Source organism: Oreochromis niloticus, linkage group LG14 (assembly GCF_001858045.2).
Source record: "Oreochromis niloticus isolate F11D_XX linkage group LG14, O_niloticus_UMD_NMBU, whole genome shotgun sequence".
In the NCBI taxonomy this organism is placed as follows: Eukaryota; Metazoa; Chordata; class Actinopteri; order Cichliformes; family Cichlidae; genus Oreochromis; species Oreochromis niloticus.
Genome location: NC_031979.2, coordinates 26420606 through 26441795, shown reverse-complemented (window position 1 = coordinate 26441795; position 21190 = coordinate 26420606). Strand labels below are relative to the sequence as shown.

The 21190-nt window shown below is 41.0% G+C and overlaps 1 protein-coding gene across 3 annotated transcripts in view; it reads left to right on the top strand.

Annotated features, from left to right (window-relative positions):
* Nucleotides 1-21190, top strand: part of cadm1b (cell adhesion molecule 1b) — a 160334-nt gene that overhangs the window by 88192 nt on the left and 50952 nt on the right. For 2 of the 3 annotated variants that reach the window (XM_005459583.4, XM_005459582.4), the window contains exon 2: nt 19586-19606. The exons of the other annotated variant lie outside the window; for it this stretch is intronic. In XM_005459583.4, the coding sequence (XP_005459640.1) occupies nt 19586-19606 (21 nt within the window). The remainder of the gene's footprint in view (nt 1-19585; nt 19607-21190) is intronic. 3 annotated transcript variants of the gene reach the window in all.

Below are 21190 nucleotides of genomic sequence, written 5' to 3'. Positions count from 1 at the left end.
GTAAACTTTCACTTTTTCTCATGCCAGAGATTACTTTCTGAACAATAGTGCTTGTGTGTGTTTGGCGTTTATCCAAGATAACACAAGCGTCCTTTATATTATCGTTTCATATTAATGCTTCATCCTTCCCAAATGTGTTCAAGTTGAGAAAATTCAAGTGTTTCCAACATTTAAAGTAATGACTCCTCACTAAACTCTGTCCACTAAACTACTGTGGCCGTAAAAAAAAAAACAGCAGCATAGCCTGTCAATCGTTTTGCGTTGAAATCAGGCAACTATAAATAAATTAGGTGAACGATTTGAATCCATGTCTGCCTTTGAGTATCTTAGAATGAAGTACCACTCATCTATCTGTTTTCATAGGCCCGAAATTATGTTTTAATTTGAAACTAATGTTGTTTTAAACATAAAAGACTGACTCCCAGTCTCTTCCTCTGAGTGAGAAATCCAGCCTTTTAATTAAACTGGTATCAGATTCCGTACTCATTATCAGCAGATGCCTTAAGCCAGACTGGAAGTGGAAAAACTCAGAATGACGGATCAGTTTGTGAACTGTGTTGCTTGGCTGTTATTGCAGTTTTGAAGCACCTCTGTACTGTGCTTGATTAATGTTTATGAATGCTTTTTTATGAGTTTGTTACATATCTGAACCTGAACCTATTATATTCAGCAGTAATATCGATGTTGACATGATGCACAATTTTTTCTTTCTGTTTTATCAGTGCAGAGATATGCATGCTGTCAGACTTGCAGAAAGGTCCAGTAGTGACCAAAAAAGCTTGACTGCATTTTGGTGACATTGTGTTGATGCATGGTACAGTCTCTTCTGTTCTGTTGTTCTTTAGCTAGTTAGCAGCTAGCGGCAGAGCTAGCGTAGCATGTAGGGCGCTACAGTAACCTAAGCTAAACCTAAAGCAGCAGCAGTTTGGAGGTAACTTCTGCTTTTATGTTTTCTTTTATTACTTAACTGCAAACAGTGGTCGAAATAAGATGGCAAGACTTGACTGACTTCCTCACTTTCAATATGTTTTTCAGAGAGGCGTGGTATAAGATGTAGCAGGAGCCATGTTGGTTGGATTTAATGCTTGTTGGGAAGCTTTTATTATACTTATGGTAACATAAAGTGTTGCCCTCAGTCCAGTTCAATAATATTTCACTCCAGCGCTTTGGCAGCTCCAGACAGGAGGTGTGTGAGTGGAAGAAAAAGGGCAAAGAGAAAGCACTGTGACTGTAATTGACAGCAGTGTAGCAGCTGTGACTCTCACTTGAAAAGAAATGGGAAGAGTGCAAATAAATGTGATGAATAACACCAATACATATTTTATTTTTTAACTTCTGTTTATCACAGTATTTTAGCAGAAAACGTGGCATATCTAAGTATGGCGTGCCCTACATCCCCCCAAAATTTGAGAAAACTGGGCAAATGTAGAAGAAAAGAAATGTCAGGCAGCAGATGAACAATATCTGAAATTCATACCTGTAAGCAATGGGGAAAAAATACAGCAAAGATCATCCAGGCTATCACCCGGACCATCTACTGTTTCAGAAATGGTCTCATTGCAAGGGTAGCTGTCAAAAAGCCATTTTGTGGAAAGGACAATGGGAGTAAAACTGCTGAGGTACACCAAATTACTCAAGAACTGACCTGAGAATCAGTGACCACAGGTTTTATGGAGTGATGAATCCAAATGTTGCATTTGTGGTTCAAATCTGTAAATCAGATGGCTGTAGAGACATAGTTTGGAGCTGCATTTCAACAAGTGGTCTTGATGATCTTGTCAAAACTGATGGAATTATAAATGCAGAAAATCAGATTTTGATCCCCCATGCAATACCATCTGGAAAACATCTGACTGGCAACAGCTTCATTTTTCAGGATGACAATGATCCCAAACACACTGCCAGTGGAGTAAAAGCATAAATGGATAGAAAAACATACATTGGAAGGCTGTCAGTCATCGATTTGCCTCCCCTGAGCCCAGACCTCAGCATTATTAAAGCAGTGTGGGATCATCTTAACATAGAAGAAACAAACAGCAGCCAATATCCAAAAGACTGATGATTTTGCTTTATATACTTACTTCCCATATGAACATTTCACTCAATCACTGCACCTATTTCCTAGTTTCCTTGCAAAATCTGTTTACATCCAGCTCAATGCTGTCTCTCTTTCTCTCATTAATTAAAAAATAGTGTAGATCTGCACCGGCAGATAACCACAGCTAAGATATGTGGAAAAGCTGGATGTGTGCATGCTGTAAGACTTGCATGTTTAAATCAGAAACTACATGCACGTGACCTCACCTTGTGACTTGCATCATGCATATCATTGATCTTTCCTAAATAGTAACGATAAACACAAGCAAAATCTTTTTCTGAGCTGGCATAACATATTGCATTCCTTTCAATAGAATAGAGCATTAAATGACTCTGCACGAGTAGCCTGGATACAGCTTAGAAACTTTTCCTGTTAGAATCCAATACCTCCTATTTACTATATATCATTTAAACATATGCCACATGTCTCATAGTTCTACTTTCAAAGGAAAAAACAAACACCACTGTGATCACAAACACTTCAGTTAAATGCCTGTTTGTGCTCCATCAAGTACTTTAAAAGAGTTTCTTCAACTTTGAAAACACTTTTAGCTTCTCTTCCGTGGTAAGGGGGAAAAAAACAAGACTTTGAAGGCACGGTTCCTTCCTTGGTTTATTTAAAAGTGAGGTAGTTCCTCTTTTTAAAAAACTATACCTTTTCAACACAGAGAGCTGGCGTCAAATTCAAAGAATGTGGAGGCAGGAGTCAAAGAGCTAGAGTGATGAAAGAACGAGACACCAAACGGAGCAGTGGAGAAAGAGATGCTGGCTAACAGAACAGTTGTCACTATAACACAGCTGCTGTAATGACACTGATATATTCACGAGATAATCCTTGCATTCGTGTATAGATCCTGTTTCCTAAATCGAGTGAGTCCAGAATATCTACGTGAGACTTTCTTGCAGCTCTACATTTTGCAGGTTGAATATTAACGACCCTCGTGCGCATCTATACATCGAACCGGGGCATGTGTGAACGGTGTGAATGTTAATGCACACTTGTGGGGACCAAGTATTAGCAGTGGATTACAGGTGACTAGCAGGCTTTTGAGTCTCTTCCCTGTGATACCCTTTGAATGTGTTCACTCCCTTTGAAGTGATGTCAGTTTTAAAATATCTCAGCCCTTTTATGTTTAACCATGGGTGTTTGCGTTCAAGAATTCTTTCTCTTTTTTCTTCTTATTCCCCCCCTTTTTTTTGAGAAAGGAGATGAAAGCATCACAACAGTCAGCATCCATCAAAGAGCGCAAAAGTCTGGGAAAAGTCCCGCACATAACGAAGCATGACTTGTTAAAACAGAACATGAGGCTGTTGTTGTGTCTGCGCTGGGTGATTGGGGCGCAGCAGCGGGTTAAAGAGTTGAATGACAGGCGGATCCTGACGGAGCGCGCTCCGCCGCTGAATTTGATCGACTGATTGTGTGTTTTGCAGCAGTAATGAGCTTTACAGTATGTGCGTAATGTGCCAGGAGCTGATTCGTATGCTGGATGAGCTGGCTAATTGTTCACAGCGCACATTCCACGGGTCTCATGGCTCCTCTGATTTGGATTCATTTAGCCTTTATTTTACCTCATTATACAGCCCTTTGTTATCGCCAGGTTGTATGAGAGGTATTCTGTATTGTTGAAACTGACTCTAGTAATTTCATTTTAAAAATCCACTGCTCAACCCTGCGCCGCTCCTCGTAAATACAAAACGGAGTAGGAAGGTGCAAATTTAAACTGAAAGGTGAAACATATTGAGTGGGTTTTGCTGTAACATGAGCTCAATACAAACAAAAACATCTCCTCGTCGCTCCCGTTGTCATGTCATTTTATTGCTTTCGCCAAAAAGCTGCAGAATCTTTTAATAATTCGTCACCGCCACAACAAAAGGCAGACCTCCCCAACTGAACTTGCCAATGAACCGTGGCTCCATCAACCTTGTGCACAAACCAAATGTGAGGAACAGTTGTGAGGGCTTTTTTAAAAAAAATTCTGGGAGTAGAGCTGGCTCAGAGCAAAGAACAGTAAGGCTAGGAAGAGGATGCGGAGCTGCAGTTTGGTATGTTTGTAAGCCGAAGGATAAGAATGTTCTCTGATGCTGATCCTGTGGTTGCTCTGGATCCCAAACAACAGCAGAGAGAACTGACAAAACCGAGTATTTACACTGGCATTCCAGTGGCAGTCGCTTGTCTGAAAAACAAACAGTACCCTATGCATAGGCCTCATCTTCCTGGAAAACACACTACTGCCAGTGTTTTCTGTGTCTGGCAAAAAAAATTTCTATCAAACGCTATTTTTCTGGGCATGAAAGCTCCAGCAGTCTGTTCTGCTGCATTAGCGGTATGGTCGCACCTTTGATATTAAAGTTTGCATTTAAATTTGAGAGAAAGGAAACTCCTGACGAGTGATTCATGACTGCTGGGGAGTTTCCACCGCGGTGACTGTGCCATCAGCCCACGGAAACACTTTCTATAAAGACTTTCACTGATTTTTTTTTCTGTTAATCATCATATTTGATTCATCTTTATCCCGTTCGGTGTGACTGTGTGAGAGAAAGTGTATTTGAGCTTGGCATCCACTATCGTGTGGGCAATAGACCCCTGAGGGTAGTACCCCATAAAGGCAGTAATAGTGCTAAGCATGCAGATAGAGGCCTGATTTAGACTGAAAGGCATCTCTAATCTTATGAGTGTCAGCGGTGCTGTGTCATAGATTAGCCAAATGGTTTTCTTTATTTCTTCAGTGATCATCGTGTCTTCCACGTTCGACGCATCTTCTGGCAAGGACTACTGTGCAACAGCTCACATTTTATTGCTATTATTATCAGCAGCAGTAGCGATATCCACTGGATTGCTGATATTATATGTTATAAACCTTTTTGTGACAGAACTATGATATTGGTGTTATTGTTATGAACTGTGGAAGGATGCATAGTAAGCACCGATTGCTAAAACAAGCAAGACAGCAAGAAATATTCAATACGTTTCACAGAGCCACGCTGTGCTTTAAAGAAAGAAAAACAAACACAAAACCTAGAATTCAAAGCAAGAACAAATTAAAAGAAAAAGCTGAAATAAGAGCAAGATATTTTTTTAGAAACAATTTAAAAAAGAATTTTTTTTAAAAAGGTGGAAAAACACAGTATAAAAGCCTGGCATTTCAATAGTTTTCAATTACTGATGAAACATTTAATAATTAAAAATTGAAAAAAAAAACGGGAAAGTGTTTGCAGCATCTCTGTGGTCAAATTAAATGAAACCTAAAATTAACCATTTTGATGTAACCCTCAAATTCAGGTGTATTTGTATGAAACTCACATGTTTTGCAGGCATATTTACCAATATTAGTTTGTTACATCATTTTGATTAAAGACTGTGCACATACTGGTGGATTAACCATTCGAAAAACATGCTAATTACAAGTACTGTTAATTTAGTACAACTGTGGCACACACCCTACATTTGGTGGCTGAGCACTGTGTAGAATTGTATACTTCTAGTTTGGTTTCTAGTTAGGAACCTTTTTTGTTTAATCCACTGCATTTGTTTAGTAGCTGCAGTTAAAGTTCCTCACCATGCTAAAAGAAAAAATATTAAAATGTTAGTTATAAATGTTTATATTTGCCCTGCTGATTTTTACTCGAGTTGTCCCACTTTCCATTGCACAACCTACAACTACAAGATTGACATATTTCACCTTCAAGTTCTTTTGCAAACATCTTTTTTATTTAGCACATCCAGTAAATACGAAGCAACATTAGCATTTTTTGTGTTGTGTTTTTAGGTGACCTGATGAATATTCACTTTCCCTTTACTGTAGCTCTGTACTTCTCTCCACAAACTCCTTAGGGAAATATCAGCTTGTTTGCTGCTCCATACTGTGTTCACCCGCTAGTTTCTAACTTTGTCTGCCACTTGTTTGTTACCGGGCAGGTCATGTACAGTATGGTTTTACAGCTTTTTTTTTCCTTTTCTGTAACTGAAAACTGAAAACAGCTGCCCGCTGCAGCTGAATATGACACCGCCAGAGCAGCAGCAGTGAAGTGAAACAGTAAAGTTGGGCAGCAAGTTGTAAGCAATGAACTGAAAGGCAATATAAAGCTCCGTAAAGCTGAGTGCTGCTGCAGCATCTGCCGCTAATTCTCTGTCTGTTCCCTACAAGGAACCGGTTCCTTCCATTATAAGAATATTGATTACAGCTGCTTTAAGCAACAATCTAAATGCATGCTCGTACCCCGCTGCGCACCACATAATCAACTGCATCATTTATTTAATTTATCAGTAAAAATTTAAAGTTACAAGCAGTTGAACTGGTGATAGATATAAACAAAATACTCCTGTTATCTAGGATGATAAAATAAATTTATATCATTATAAGAACAAATATGGTTCTGTAATGAATTCAATTCATTTTTAATAATGATCAATACACTGAAGTCGTGTCTGGTGTATACATCTTTTTAAAAAATCCAAATAAGCTAGGACATTACAAGTCTTCTTCATCTGAGGTGATTAGTGTGTTTGCCGGCTTTAAGGTACAGACACTGTGTTATATGGCTGTGCAGATGCAATAAGCTCCTGTGAATTTGTGAGTCTGTTGGAGTCTGGTTTGTTTGGCGCGCACTTGGTTGTGAGGAGTCTTTGATGTTGTGCTGAAAGATCTGACGCTCTGATCTGAAGCTTGACAGAGATAGCATTACGTGAGACTGCGTCAGAAAATTTAGCATGTACAATGAAATGTTTCTGCTCGCGTCCACACAACATCATAGCCGCATGTTCCTCCACTGTCCTGCGTGTCCTGCTCTCAGAACAGACTCATTCCCATTAGAATAAGCTTCAAACATTCCCTTTAAATTGACAGTACAATTCATACTAATGCTGTTGGCGCTGTGGCCGCGCAGTGTATTCCCAAAGTAGTTACAGAGGTGTCTGAGCTGTTTCTGAGAAAGATGTGGAAAAGCCATTACAACTTAAACTGTGTAAATTGCCGCAACCAAATGTGACCACCGCAAGTCATGTGGGTGGTACGCTAACAATGGAGTCAAACTTGCCCGAAACACAAAGACAGACAAACATGGCTGTGCATATAAATGTGTGTATGCTGCTGCATTATAGTGTTCATTTGTTTATGCTGGCTGCCAGTGGGGGCAAGCAAAGATTAAAGTGGTAACTTTAACCTATAGAAGACGGAGTCAGCGTTGACAAAAAAAATTGAGAGAACAGGAGCAAAAGGGAATGCGGCGAAAAAGCAGCAAGGCAGCAGAGGGTACGAGGGTTTAGAAACTCTTTGATTGATCATAAAGGTGCTGATATTCCCCTAACAAGCCAAGCAAACCGAGTCTCTGAAGAATTTCTTTTCAAAACGATGACCAACAGTTGTTAACCCACAGATACACAAACGATTCACATGCCGTACAGACAGTTTCAGACAGCTTCACTTTGGGAACTGGTTAGAAAAGTTTATTTCCCTCGAAGCCAGCAGGTCTCTGCACAGTACGGAGCCAGTTTTATTGCTGACAGCTTCACAGCAGTCTAGCTTTAAAGGGTCAGTTTAGCAGGTTATTTGTGTTTTCACACAATTACAGTAGACGTTATTGGTATTTTATTTTACAGAGAAAATAAGAAAAATAATAACACCTGTCGACGGCAGTTTTGCCTGAAGTTTCTAAAACAAGAAACATTTTAGCGTCGACTTTTCTAGCCCACTGCCTCTGGTAATTGCATTAATATTGGATTCATCAAGTTGCACGTCTCACAAATTATGTTTAATACCAGCATTCTGCATGATTGCAGAAAGGCAGGTGTCCTTCATCTAGCAAGGCGGATTGGAACGGCTTAGAAGGTGGATTAAAGGTTCGATTGATGCGGGAGACGAGAGTTTGCATCTGATCAGGGATATTATTTTTTTATCACAGTCTTTTGTAGTTTCCTATTCTAAAGCACGCATCAGTTTTCCTTGCTATAGCTGAGATATTTAGTCAAAGTTTGTTTTTTATTAGAACGTCAAAAGTTAAAACAAAAGAATTAGATCTAAAAGTAAAAATAAACCCTGGAATATTAGAACCTGACAACAAGTAAATGAAACTGACAAATGATTTTTTCTGGTTTGTCTGAACCATCTTTTTAAGGTTGCTCTCCCTTTAAAAAGAGAAAAAAGAATTAATTGGCATCATTATCATATAAGCTGTGGCTGCAAGAAAATAACTCCTTTTTACGTGAGGTCACACAGAAGCCGCCAAAGATGACCACATTTGTTGATTGCAATCACGCACGGAGCCACTGAGCTTAACCTCACAGCGCAGTCTATATGTAGTCGCTGTGTCTTTTTATTTGTACAAATTTTCTCAGCAGGTTGTATGATACAGTACGTAGCTGTAGAAGGAGGAAGTCAAACAAATGAACCTGTGCGAGTTTGTTTGCTTCTGACTCACTCCTAGATATGTTCTCCCTTTGATCACATGGATTTCAGCTTGTTTCCCTCCCACATCCAACAAACATACAATCACGGGGATCGGAGACCAAATTGCCTGTTGGTATGAATGCGAATGTGGACCCAAGCGAGCCTCACAGTCACTGAGGCTAATTGGAATCCAAATTTAGAAAAATAAACCTGCGTTTTGCCCACAGTACTCGTAGTCATGGTTATACCTCCATGGGGAAAAGTTTGAATGTAGACACCATCCAGACTCGTAGCGGTGCTCCTTTTTCTTTCTTTTCTTTGCCTGATGTGTGTTAAGTTTGCGTGAGTGCCCCTGGCCTGTCATTGCGGCACATCAGCAGTAGTAACAGGTGGTCCCTGTGGAGGGCAGACTGACAGGTAGATAATGATCAAAGAGGCCGTTTCCTGTGTTTCATGTCGGGCTCAGAGAGAGACACATCTGTACTGCCAGTGCCTCTGCTTTTCTAATGGGCTCGGGTTGCAGAAAGCTCATCTCACACACATGTGCATGACTGCATGTACGAGCACAAACTTTAGTCATTTTGAGACCCCTCACATTAACAGCTACTAACACATTTCTCAGATCTCCCCCGTGCCACACTCCCTCCCTTTTAATAAATCGCTGAACTCTTGCCGCCTGCACGCTGACTCTCCGTCATCTCAAACTGTCATCTGAACTGTATCACACATCCATAAAATATTAACCTCAAGGGAAAACACAGGCAAAGAAAAAAAAAACACCCAGTCGTTCTCCCGTTTGACCCACCTCCCCCCTCCTCCGCAAGTAAGCAGTACTATCTCTCAGACTCAGGTGCCCGGCCACTCACGGATATCTTACCCTCGATCTTGTGTCCACAGTCGCCACTGGCTGCGTGGACGGGTTTGTACTCTGCTCTGCTCTGCTCTGTTCAGCCTGCCAGTTTCTGTTTAATCAATTCAGATTGTATTTGAAGGAGGCCAAATCTCATCTCAGGTTTGGATGTTGTTGGAAATGAAGTGCATCCTGGACGATGGGTGTAAAAACAGCTTCACTTTATCTGGTAGATTAAAACTTCAGGGTCACGGTAATCTGTCTTAATGAAACTGTCAAGTAATCCGAGAATCTGTAAACTCCACGTGTCACGTCGGCGTCCTGGGCACCCGTTCGTGCGCACGTGTATATTTTAGCTGACTGAATTTGAACGTGATTTTTTAAATTGCTGATTGGCAGACCAGAGGGTTATGTGATTGCTTTGAGAGGTAGATTAACTAGCAATTAACCAATGTTAAGGTAATTGCGTAGCCAATCAAATAAAACTCAAAGCAGGTACGGGGGAAGCATGAGGCGCTGATTTAATCATCTATAAGCACTACTTCTCTATGCGCTCTTAGGTTTGATCTGTTGGCACTCTTAATATTGGAGGATTTATTTTTAAATTTAATTTCTGCAAGCAGTTTTATTTATTTGCAGCATTCACACCTTTGCACCACCGGCCTCAGCAGTGGTCTATCAGGATCCAGCAGGCCTTTCACTGATGCAGATGTCATTTTAAATCAGCTTTTACAAATGATGATTCACTCAAACCTCAGCTTGAACCTTTCCCTCGCACAAAATGGTACAAAAGATCTTTTCGTGGATCTCAGATTGCACGCTTCTCTGGAAGCAAAATTCTCTTAAAGCTTATCAAACGCTATATCAAACATAAATTTAAAAAGTAGGTCGCGCAGTTGTCGCACACGTGCTCTATTTCATTCTGTTATTAGAAATCATACAAACCAATTTAAGCCCTGTTAACCCAGTTTTCTTTACAATATCCTTTAAGTAGTTGCAAGGTCACACATTGTCTGATAGGACTACATACAATATGTGATGCATAGAAGCGTGTTCCAACAGTTTCTTAGAGTTGTAATATATTTACAGTGTTTTAATTATTTTTTTATGACTGCAAAAATTAATTTGGAGGTTTAATAAATGACTTCTTGCATAAATGCTGAATGGAAATTGAAAGAGTAACTTTTATTTTGCCTGTTTCACTTGTGCTGACTGTATATTATTGTAGGGTTTTATAATATAAAGCACCTTGAGGTGACTTGTTGTGATTTGGCACTTTATAAAAAATGAATATATGCTAAGCTGTATTATCTGTGGGAAACACATTATTAATGTAGCTCTAAACTGTCAAATTCTGGGCTTCTTCTAGATTCAGTTTACACATTTCCCTGAAATTCAGTCTGACATATAGTCTTTAGTCAGGCAGAAAAATTGGAATCCCCATTAAGAGTGTTTTGCTGTACAGGACAAGTTTTAATTCACTCTCCCAACAGTGGGATAGTGGGATTTAAGAGGTTAGGTAGTTCAGACATCAAACATGATTTGATCATTGGCCAGCCACGGATCTGGTTGATCTCCTTCCGTTACAGTGGATATTTTCCAGAGTTAAAACTGTATACACAAAACCCAAGTTTGCAAGATGTACTGGAGCCCATTCAAAACAAATTATTTGCGGTTTATATTTGATCTTAGTTCTCTCCGTTTCTTCCGAATGATTTATTATCATCGCTGATGTAGCTGCATAATGTTTCTGACAGATTGTGCAATAATACAGTACCATACAAGTTCATTATAGCTTGCGTGCCGTGAAATGCATCTTGTGTAAGTCTCGGTCACGTTTGTGTCAGGCTGAATAAAGTTTGGAAGCGTTTCACATGATGCAATGGATGTGTAATGACCTGGAGTGCAATGCACATGGAGGAAAAAAAGGGTAATGTTGAAAACCTCAAAAGTTAAGTTTGAGATTATGAAGCAGTTTTTGCAGACAGATAAAAAGAGGGCATCGTGGAAGAATGGAAACTGAGGTTTTTATTCCATTAACAGTAGCACGATGCTAACTCACGAAGCACATCTAAAGCTGTATTTACATTTACCTAAAGCTGCATTCAGTCGCAGGCTGTCTGCCTCTTCTAAAAAGGGCTTGTCAACAAACACCAGTGAACTCGAGGCTGACCCTTTTTTGCACAACCCAGAGCTGGCAGCTGATCCCTCTGAAAACCGACTGAATCTCTGAAAGGGGAGCAAGAGATGCATAGCTGGCAAGCATGGAAAGCTTCAAATGATTGATAGCCATTTGTTTTGCCTGCTTAATACAACATAAACTCTCCAGCGATTCATCACCGGAGTGAGGGGTTTTTCACGGTGCCTCTGCAAAGCCCACTAAAAATAATTCATTTTCTGCGTGCTACGAGCCAGGCGCTAATGTTAAATATTCATGCGGGTCCAGTCTAAATGATGTGGCCATTGGCACACAGTTAGAGCACACTCTGTGGAAGGGAGGAAATGTCAAGCTGTGAATAAATGAAAGCAGTGAAGCCGTATATTACCCTGCCATTGTGAATTTACTATAGTTGCCATTTTGTCCAGCCACTTCAAATGGATCTCTTTTATAATCAATACACTCAGTAAAACATCGAACATATTGCCACGTTGGCAAAAATCTCGGCTCGCTGTGTTTGCCCATCCTTTATTCAGTGTTTGTATTTGTTTCCTAATTTGTGCCTCATGAATGTTAACCGAGGGCTTTGTGCTGTTCCTCTTGTAGCAGTGTTCAGTACCGGCAACTAAGCCGACTCTCCTCGAGGATGTCGATGCACTTTGAGCCCATCTTGTCACATTAATCAATATAGCTTGTGCCTATGCAGCTGTTATGTATTGACTGCCACATCAGTCAGCTGCATTCGTTTTTGAGATCTTTTCACTGCAAGCTGATATGAGAAGATGTTGTCATGGTTGCACAGAAATTGTTTTGAAACGCTATAGGTCATCTTCTGCCATGATATCAGTAAGCACAGTGGAGGGAAAGGGCAAAATATAATAGAACTTACTGGGTTGAATATCCATTTAGAGAAACTCAAATAGAGAGCATAATGTCCGCTGTGCATCATTTGGATGGAATAGGAAATGCTAAATGGCCTCATATTGACAGACACACTCTCCCTGTATTCATTTTTATCACATGCACACACATTCGCACGTGCGCGCGCCACTCACATCCACGCACACATTTCTTTTCTGCAGTCTCTGACTAATGAGGCCTGGGGCTGGAGATGGTTCCATCAAGGAACTTCCCCCTCTCTTTCTCCTCTCTCTCTCTCGTTCTCAAACACGCACCTGATTGATAGCAGTGATTTGACTGAGAAAAGGGAAATGGGAAATTGAAAAATGGTGGGAGAAGATTGGAAACAACGTGCTGATTATAAACTCTGTGAGGAAACAAAAGGCTTTCCCTCTGCCTTTTCTCTTAGCTCTGAGGTAGCAGGTGTGTGTCTGACAGGTGCCTGATTGAGGCGCACAAAAGACATTACAACTGCAAACAAATGGACGTATTTAGCGTCCCCGGATGCAGTTAACGTTTTGGGCTGATAGAAGTGATTATGAGTATATGAGCACACGCAGCCGGGGAATGGGCACAGGTGTTTGGGTGAGTGGAGCAAGAAGGCAGCCATGTTATTGTTGTGATGATAATAATCCATCTATACAATTAATGGTATGCCATCACCAAGGTCATCAGCCTTTGGAGATGTATTTAATATGTCTCATATTGTAATAATAGAGCCTTTCTGCGCTGGCGACAGATACACAGGAGGTGTAAGACCGCACAGATTTATCATCATGAGAAAAAAAGAAGAAGAAGCATGAGTGAGAAAGTGAGAACAACAGGCGCTGTGTTCCAAATTCACTGATTTACAAAATAACCTCAGTTACCTCGATGCCATCGCCATTTATTCTGGTCTTTTTATGTTTATGCTCTTGTGTTTCATGATCAAAAAAACCCAAAACAACAAAAAAAACAATAGCACTTTCACAACAGTGGCATAAATTAGCCACTGCCTCCTTTTGGAAAGCCTTTGTGCATTCCATAAATAAGGGAGCATCTTGGCTGAAACCCCGGTGGTTTAATATTCTCTGAGAGCTTCCAGACAGTGAGTGGTGGTGCAGCAGCTGTCTCTTGACCCTGCCGGACCCCCACTTACCCCTCTGACCAGCTCCTTTCCACTGGGCAGGCTGTGGCGATGACAAGCCTGTCAGAAGCTTCTCCTAATGTCCTAATTACCCCTCACACACACATACATGCAGGCGTGCTTGCACAGATGTACACACATTCCTAGTGAGTAAGCAGATATGCTGGCAGACAAGCTAAAAAGGATGCACTCACGTTCTCGCCGTTTCCTGCGTGAGTATTGCTCATGTGAATTTTCCTTGCAAGAGACCACACTATAGATGAGGCATTACAGTGTAACCAGAATAGCATAGACTTTTCTTGGAGTCTTGATTTGAAACATTTCTTTTCTTTTCTTTTTTTTTTTATCTGGGCACAATCACAGCGTCGGTTTCTCTACTGTGATAACAAACGTGGCACTCCTGCTGCAACTTTCTTTTAAAAACTGAGACCAGGCTGAAAAGAGGTTTCAAAGTGCCTGCTGCCTCTGAGCAGAAAAAAAAAGACACCAAAAAGTTGCACCGTCACCCGAAATAGACAACCTGAATGAGATGTGACGTGTCACTTTGCCAGAGGTTAAGCTTTGCTTCGGCTTAGAACACGAGTCTCTTCCCTGGTGCATGGTTTTGGGTGCAGAGCCTAGTGCTGCTGCCGCTGCTGCACTTAAGTCCGTGCTCAGTCAACTAGTCTTGTTAACATAACAGAGTGGATCATTGTGCCTGGTAGGAAAAAAAAAAGGAAATCATTGTACCTCCCAGCAAAAGCAGTTGCTAAGTGATTCATAGACCCCGATAGTTACTGCATTTGTCACAGTGAGCATGACTTAATCGTGTGCTGCTATACCGTTCTCCCTTCCTCATATTATGCTGATTTGCGATATATCTTTTGGAAAAGTGTTGTTTTCTTGTCAAATTACCTTTAGTTTGACAGATCTAAAGCAACCACTGTCTCTTTTATTTTGCTTTTATTTTTGCCACTTTTCTTGGTAACAGGGATTGTGTGGTGCCTATCACGTGAGACCGTGTGGAAGAGCAGCCTGGCATCCACACTCATCAGAAATTTGTTAGCAGTTTTTTTTAAACACACGCACACAGCCCACCCCCTTGCTTTTTTTTTTCTTTATGACACGACTGTAGGAGACGAACACTACCTGAGCTGTGCGGAGCTGTCATGAAAGCGGTTGGCTGCTGTTTGCAATTTTTTTCTCTTTTTTCCTGTCAGCCGCAGAGACATTTTCATGTGTATTGTGAATGACAGCACCCAGTCAGGTACACCAGTGATATTATTCACCTTTTATGCTTTCAAAGGCGTTTCCAACACTGACATGTCTTAATTTGAAAATTGTATTCACAAGAACACCCATCTTTGGGAATTTCTGTGCAATTGCAGATGCCCATAGCACTTCACTGAGGGGGGACAGGGCACCAAATTCAATATAGCTGCTTTTTTCTTTTTTTATCTGACAACATTTCTGAAGGATTACCCTTTAATCTCCCAACGCAGAGACTCGCGTCAGCTACATGTGTCTTGCTGGCGCTGCACACACAATCAAGCAATAGATTGGACCTTTACAAAGCATATCCCATTAACACAGAGCAATTACCCACTTCTGTGGGGATATTTGCAAAATCTCCTTTTTGTTGCGGTTTATCAAGCAGAAACATGCTTTGCATCTCCTGTAAGCCTACCTGATTATAATGTCTCAATTGACTCAGGGGAAATTTAATCTGAATATTCCTGGCCGTGTTTACAGGTGAGCATTTTCTGATATCTCACTGACTGGTTGGGCTGGATTAAGTAGTACCGGAGAGGTGATAATAAAAGATGTGGGTCAAGTACATAAATGAAATGCAACTTAATTAGTTCTGCCATTTTACAGAGTAGAAAATAGCTCTTTTTTTAGTATAACAAGAGCACACAATCTTGAGAGGTCCACTCAGAAGCTTTCTGTAGAGATTTAAGCCATATTATTCAGTCTTAATTGGCAGATGACGTTGGCTCCATTGTCATAGAGATTAAGCTGCTCGGTAGCTGTTGTGATTTCAACCACGTCAACTTTTAAGTCATCTGCTTGACTAAATGTTATGTAATCCCAACTCAGCTCTGTTTGCTTTTTTTTAAAGGTTCTTAGGAGTCAATTAATGGCTATTTTCATGACACATTAAGCAGTGAGTAAGCCTAATATTATTTCCTTAGGCTCAGTAGACTTTTTAGACTTTGTGTTTTGCAACAACCCATAACTCAAAGAAGTATTTCATAATTTGCAAGGTTGATTTATTCCAAAGGAATGACTTACTTCCCACTCCAAATGGGAAAAAAAAATCCTTTATTTTGGTAGATAAGAAAGGTCTCCCACCTGAGAACTGTTGGCACTGAACTTTTGTCTGAGCACCCACAGACTGTAACTACAGATGGGCTTAGCCACTTTTCACAATGTAGCTGCAGACATTTTTATTTATTTATTTATTTTATTTTTGAGAGGTGATCATAGTTTGGATGAGAGGGCAAACTGCTGAGACAGCAGTTAATGCTTGTTTAATGAGGTGTATCCATATATACCGCTTGGGTGCATCCCACTGTCAGTATCTGCTAATTTATGCTAAGTAATATACAAATAAAATGCTAAAGAAAAGCAGGAGTGCAGGTACCTTGTATGGTTTGTTGGTGCTAACTGCACAGCAGGCCATAATAATTGAACTAAAACACCAACCCCACAGGCATGACAGAGAGGGGGCTCAGCTCTGTAACTTGAGTCATGTACACTGTCACTCCAAATGGCCAAGCTGCTAATAATGGATAGCATTATAGCTTAATGTAGCTTAAATAGGTGGCCTGTAAAAACAGTTATACAATTCTTTCACTTCTTCACTTCTTATTAGTACATGAGGATCTGCCAGGCCTGGGAGCTGCATTGAGGCCTTCCCCAAACCGCAGCTCAATTCTTGATTAAGCCATTCACCTTTATCTACTAAAAAGTAGATGCCAAACTGCCAAACCTAAAATGAGGACATGGGCCCAGCTAGTGAATTGTCATGATGTAAGATATTAGCTTTAGGGATTAAAACTGCACTTTTTGTACTGGACTGAAAGCTGCTATAAAAAAAAAACTGATCATTGATCATTTTAACTTGCGAGTCTTCAGGGTCTGACTCACCTTTGAACCCTGCATCAAGTGGCCATCAGAGGAACTGCTGCCTTGACATTTGAGTCTTCATTTTTCAGCCCTGGAGTTGCTATTTGTATGCAGACTATTAGGCCAATAGGCTACCTACAGTATAAACCTGGAATGTCTGCTAATTCGTTTTTCTGTTGATAAATGACTAGATAGGCTTTCAGCTAAAGTATGGAGCATGCTCAGATGTCATGAAGACTTCTCCAACCATTTCATCTGCAGTTCACAGAAATAAATAAATGGCATCTATAAAGCATATCTGTGGAAACTATACAAATTGTTTAATAGGGATTTCAAACTAGTTACAACTGATAAGAAAGACGAGAGTAAAGTGTTACAGACTGGTTTTTGATCTTATTTGTGAGGAAAGCAGAGTTTCTTTCATCAGTTTGCTTTGTGAAAATTCTGACCTCAAAAGTCGCCTGTGTTTATTGGGTCCACTCCGCAGGAGTCCGCTTCTCCATCCGATTTCCTTGAAGAGAAAAAGTTTGAAGCCCACCTCTGATCCTACTAATTAAATGAAAACACAGTGGGCTACCCACAGTAAGACAGCATTACTCCACACACACATGCACTGTCGCAAAGGTAACCAGTGTGGGTGTCTCTATGGGGAACTACACAGAGCTCCAGCATCCCACTCTGTTGTGTCCTCTTATGCAGTGCGATCACACACTAGGTTGACATGCAACACGCTGCAGATCATGAGCATAAATAAGCAAGGGATGTTTTACCTGAAAGGAAGAACATTAATTCAAAGGCATCACTCTAGTACTGAGAAGAAATGTTGCCTCATTAGTGTTACCCCACTGCTTTTACCGAGCAGTAGGAAGAGAGAGAGAGGCTATGTGCCACTCTTGCCACACAGACATCTTGTCTCCGGAGATCTTAGTTTGCCTCAGTGACTAAAAAAACAGCGTGCATTATTATGGATTCACTGGGGTGGCAATGGGTTGAACGCAGATCCCTGAATACTGGGGCACTTAGAGCCTCACTTCGTATAGAAAAACATACTGCAGTGCAAGAGTCTGCCCTTTCAAATGTTCACAATGAGCCGGTTTCCAGCAGGAAATGTAGCATCATTGTAGGTGGAGAGTGTGAAATGCTCCACTTTTGTGTTTCTGAACATAATGTTGCTCATTGTGCAGAACGGGAAAATGAGATTTGGATGAAAAGGAAAAGAGGTGAGGCGACAAGGACAGACATTATTTGGAGGACGGTTAGCCTGCCTGCTCTCATCCAGTGTGATTGACATATTGGTGCAATGGGTGCACTCGCACGAATGCCATCACATGCATTTCCCCAGAAATCTGTCTATCAGCACTGTCTAAGCAGAGCGACAGCCATGACATCTAATCACAGGCGAGCTGGCACCTCATAACTTCTACCTAATGTGCTGCAGGTACAGAGGAGAGAAGGGGAGCACTGCACGACAGCACCCCCGCCACCAAAACACTATTTATAGCCCCTTCAGAGGCCACCAGCAGGAAGTGGATCATACTGAAGGGTTAGGGAAGGTGTCACTACACTATATCACAAGTCTCTGTGTTTAGATATAGGTCTCTGTTGACAAGATTAAACACTGAGATGCCCCGCTATCAGGCCGACGCATTTTTCTGGGTTATAGTCCTGACAAAGTATTGCAGCAAAACGAGGGCAGATATGGTACACATACAAGATGATAATGAGTCATTTACATAATGTTGCTACAACATTATAATTACCTGGCAATTAAAGCAGCTCAAAAGCCTCATTATGGACTGTCCTGAGGGCTGGTTGGACTGGGATACATGCAGCGTGCTCATTCAAGCTCAAGTCTATCAACGTATTATTCGTGAGTTCATTTTTTTTTACACGAACTGCCCAGAAGCCTCATTCTGGTGAATTATCACATAATAAGGAAGTTTTGGCTGACACGCTGTGTTTTAGAAGAAGCAAAGCTTTAAGTTGGTGAGATATCGTTGCGGGCTCCTGGACAACGTTCAAAATTTGTTTCCCATCATGTGTGATTTGTCACTCACATTTTTGTGTCCCGAGGGAGTTGCTGACACGTCAAAAATGCACAAAGGAGCCATAACAAGGACATGTGTCATACCTTACACCCTTATTAAGCCAGCAATGACAAGTTAGACAGGCAGTCACTTCACCATACTGTATAGCACGCTTGGCACTGAAGCTCCCATTGCTCACAGCCAGAGTAAAGAAGCACCAAAGTCTGTGTGAAATGTCAATATAATAAAAGATGGTGCGAAATATAAAAATGTAGATGTGCAGCAAAGGGCAAGAGATATGTGTGTGTGCGTGTGTGTGTGTGTCAGGGTTGTTTATGAATAGCAGACAATGAATGATGGAAGCTCTCCCGAGGGTACAGGCCCTGAGCAATACTGCAGGGACTTGGGAACGCGCCAGTCTCCCATGCCCTGTGAGATGCCAGTTTGGGTGGGCACCGTTCCGAATGGGTGCTCTCTTCTCCAGGATACACGGCGGGTCCCAGGGGAGCGTCTCCAGGCAGTGGCTGCTCCACAGTGGGGCTGGCTGGAATCTCAATCAGGGACACGAGGGGTAGAAAACAAAGTCCAAATATTCCCTCTGTACCTCTATATTGATGTAACATCGGAAAATAGATGAAGGCAGAAAAATGGCTCATTACGTTGGGATCGCACACACCTGTGGAAAAATGGACTGGATTGTAAAAATGACTCATTATGATGGCTTTTGTATTTGTCTTAATTGGTGGAAAATTACACAAATAGCATATGGAGCTTGAATTTAATGAATTTCAACATGCCTATTTAAAAATTATGAATACGCTTTTGGTTACCAGTGGAATATAGCTCCCTGCTTACATCCTGTCTGCTCACAACTTGTCTGTTTTTTTTCTCCTCTTTTCTCTTCTGCTCTCTTTCTCACCTGTGCTGCAACAGGAGCTGCTGAAACCCTGACAGGTAATCTTTCTTTTTGCTTCCTGCTGTTCATTTGGAAGTGCTTGCTTCTGTCTGTGTCTGTTGATTGGCTGTCCATTGCGGTTTGTTCATCTGTGCATATTTACATGAATGGCTGGTTATGTTCATAACGTTTCTTTTCAGGAAGGAGGAGATAGCCGTCGGCTCACAGCTCTGATCCGCTGTTTTTATTTGTAATTCTCAAATCAACATTTCACCACATGTAATGGCTGATTTCGATTTCTTTTCAAGCCACTTGGTTTCTTCTTCAATTTGTCTGTAGTTTTGACACATTCCTGCTCCTAACTATGGAAGTTTTGCTAATCTCCTCCCATTCTGTAGCCTCTCCAAAAGTAGAATCTCAGCAGTAAAAGTGTGAGGAATGAATTTAACAATGTGTTTTTCTCTCTTCCCGAGCTGTAAACAGCAGTATTTTCACATAATTTCCATCCTGTAATAAACTAAATCAGTGCTACTTCCCAGGCTAAGAGCCATAATTACCTAGTTTGAGGGGTGAGGCTATGAAAAAACAGACCTGTCACGACAGAATATCCACTAAGGTTATTTTCCCAAGCTGCTACTTTATCAGAGGATAAGTGTTGCAAGTAAACAGTCAAAAAGAGTTAATATGGAATGAAGCATGATATTATACTATTAGTGCCTGAACTTAACTGAATTACTAGTTAACTTATTACTAGTAGTAGTACTGGGTTGGCCCACCTTTTGCCTCCAGAACTGCTTTAACAGCACTGTTTCAACAAGGTGCTGGAACAGTTCTCAGAGATTTTGGTGAGTATCGTCATCGTCTGTTAAACAGTTGTTGTAGATTTGTTGGCTGGACAGCAAAAATAATCAGTTAGGCTGTTACATTAAAATGATAATCAATTGATAGTGGACCAAAGTGTACCCAGAAAATATCCCTGACATCATTAAACCAACACCAGCAGCCTGAACTGTTGATTCAAGACATGATGGGCCCATTTCAATTTCTGACCCTACCATCTTTATGTCACAGTAGAAGCAAAGACTCATCAGATCAAGCAGTGTTCTTTAATTTTGGTGAATGCATACGAACTGATAGGAGTCTGGTCTTCTGCTGCTGCAGCCCATCTGGTTCAGGGTTCAATGTTCAGTCAGTGATCAGTGCTGAGTGTTCAGTGTTGTGCATTCAGAGATGCTTCTCTGCATAGACATGTAAAGCCTAGAAATCTCTGTGACGTTGTGGTCAGCAGTTCACCAGTTTTTAACCTCCTAAGACCCGAACTCTTTCATGGCGTGCATTTTTCATTTCTCTTTGCTATTTGGCTTTATAGTGTTCGATAGGACACTATAAAGCCACAATCGAGTAATGATGTGCAAAACTCTTTATCTGGTGTCTGAACACAGCAGCGTTTTGCCTGAGTACAAAAACAAAATGAGAAACAACAATTGTGCCCCTTTGAACAATATGGCTCATTTGAAAGCCATTTGAAAGAGCAAAATTTAGTATTGTGGTCTAGACAACCCAAAATGTGATGTGGACGCCGGGTCCTAGGAGGTTAAAATACTCAGACCAGCATGTCTGGCACCAGCGATTATACCACATTC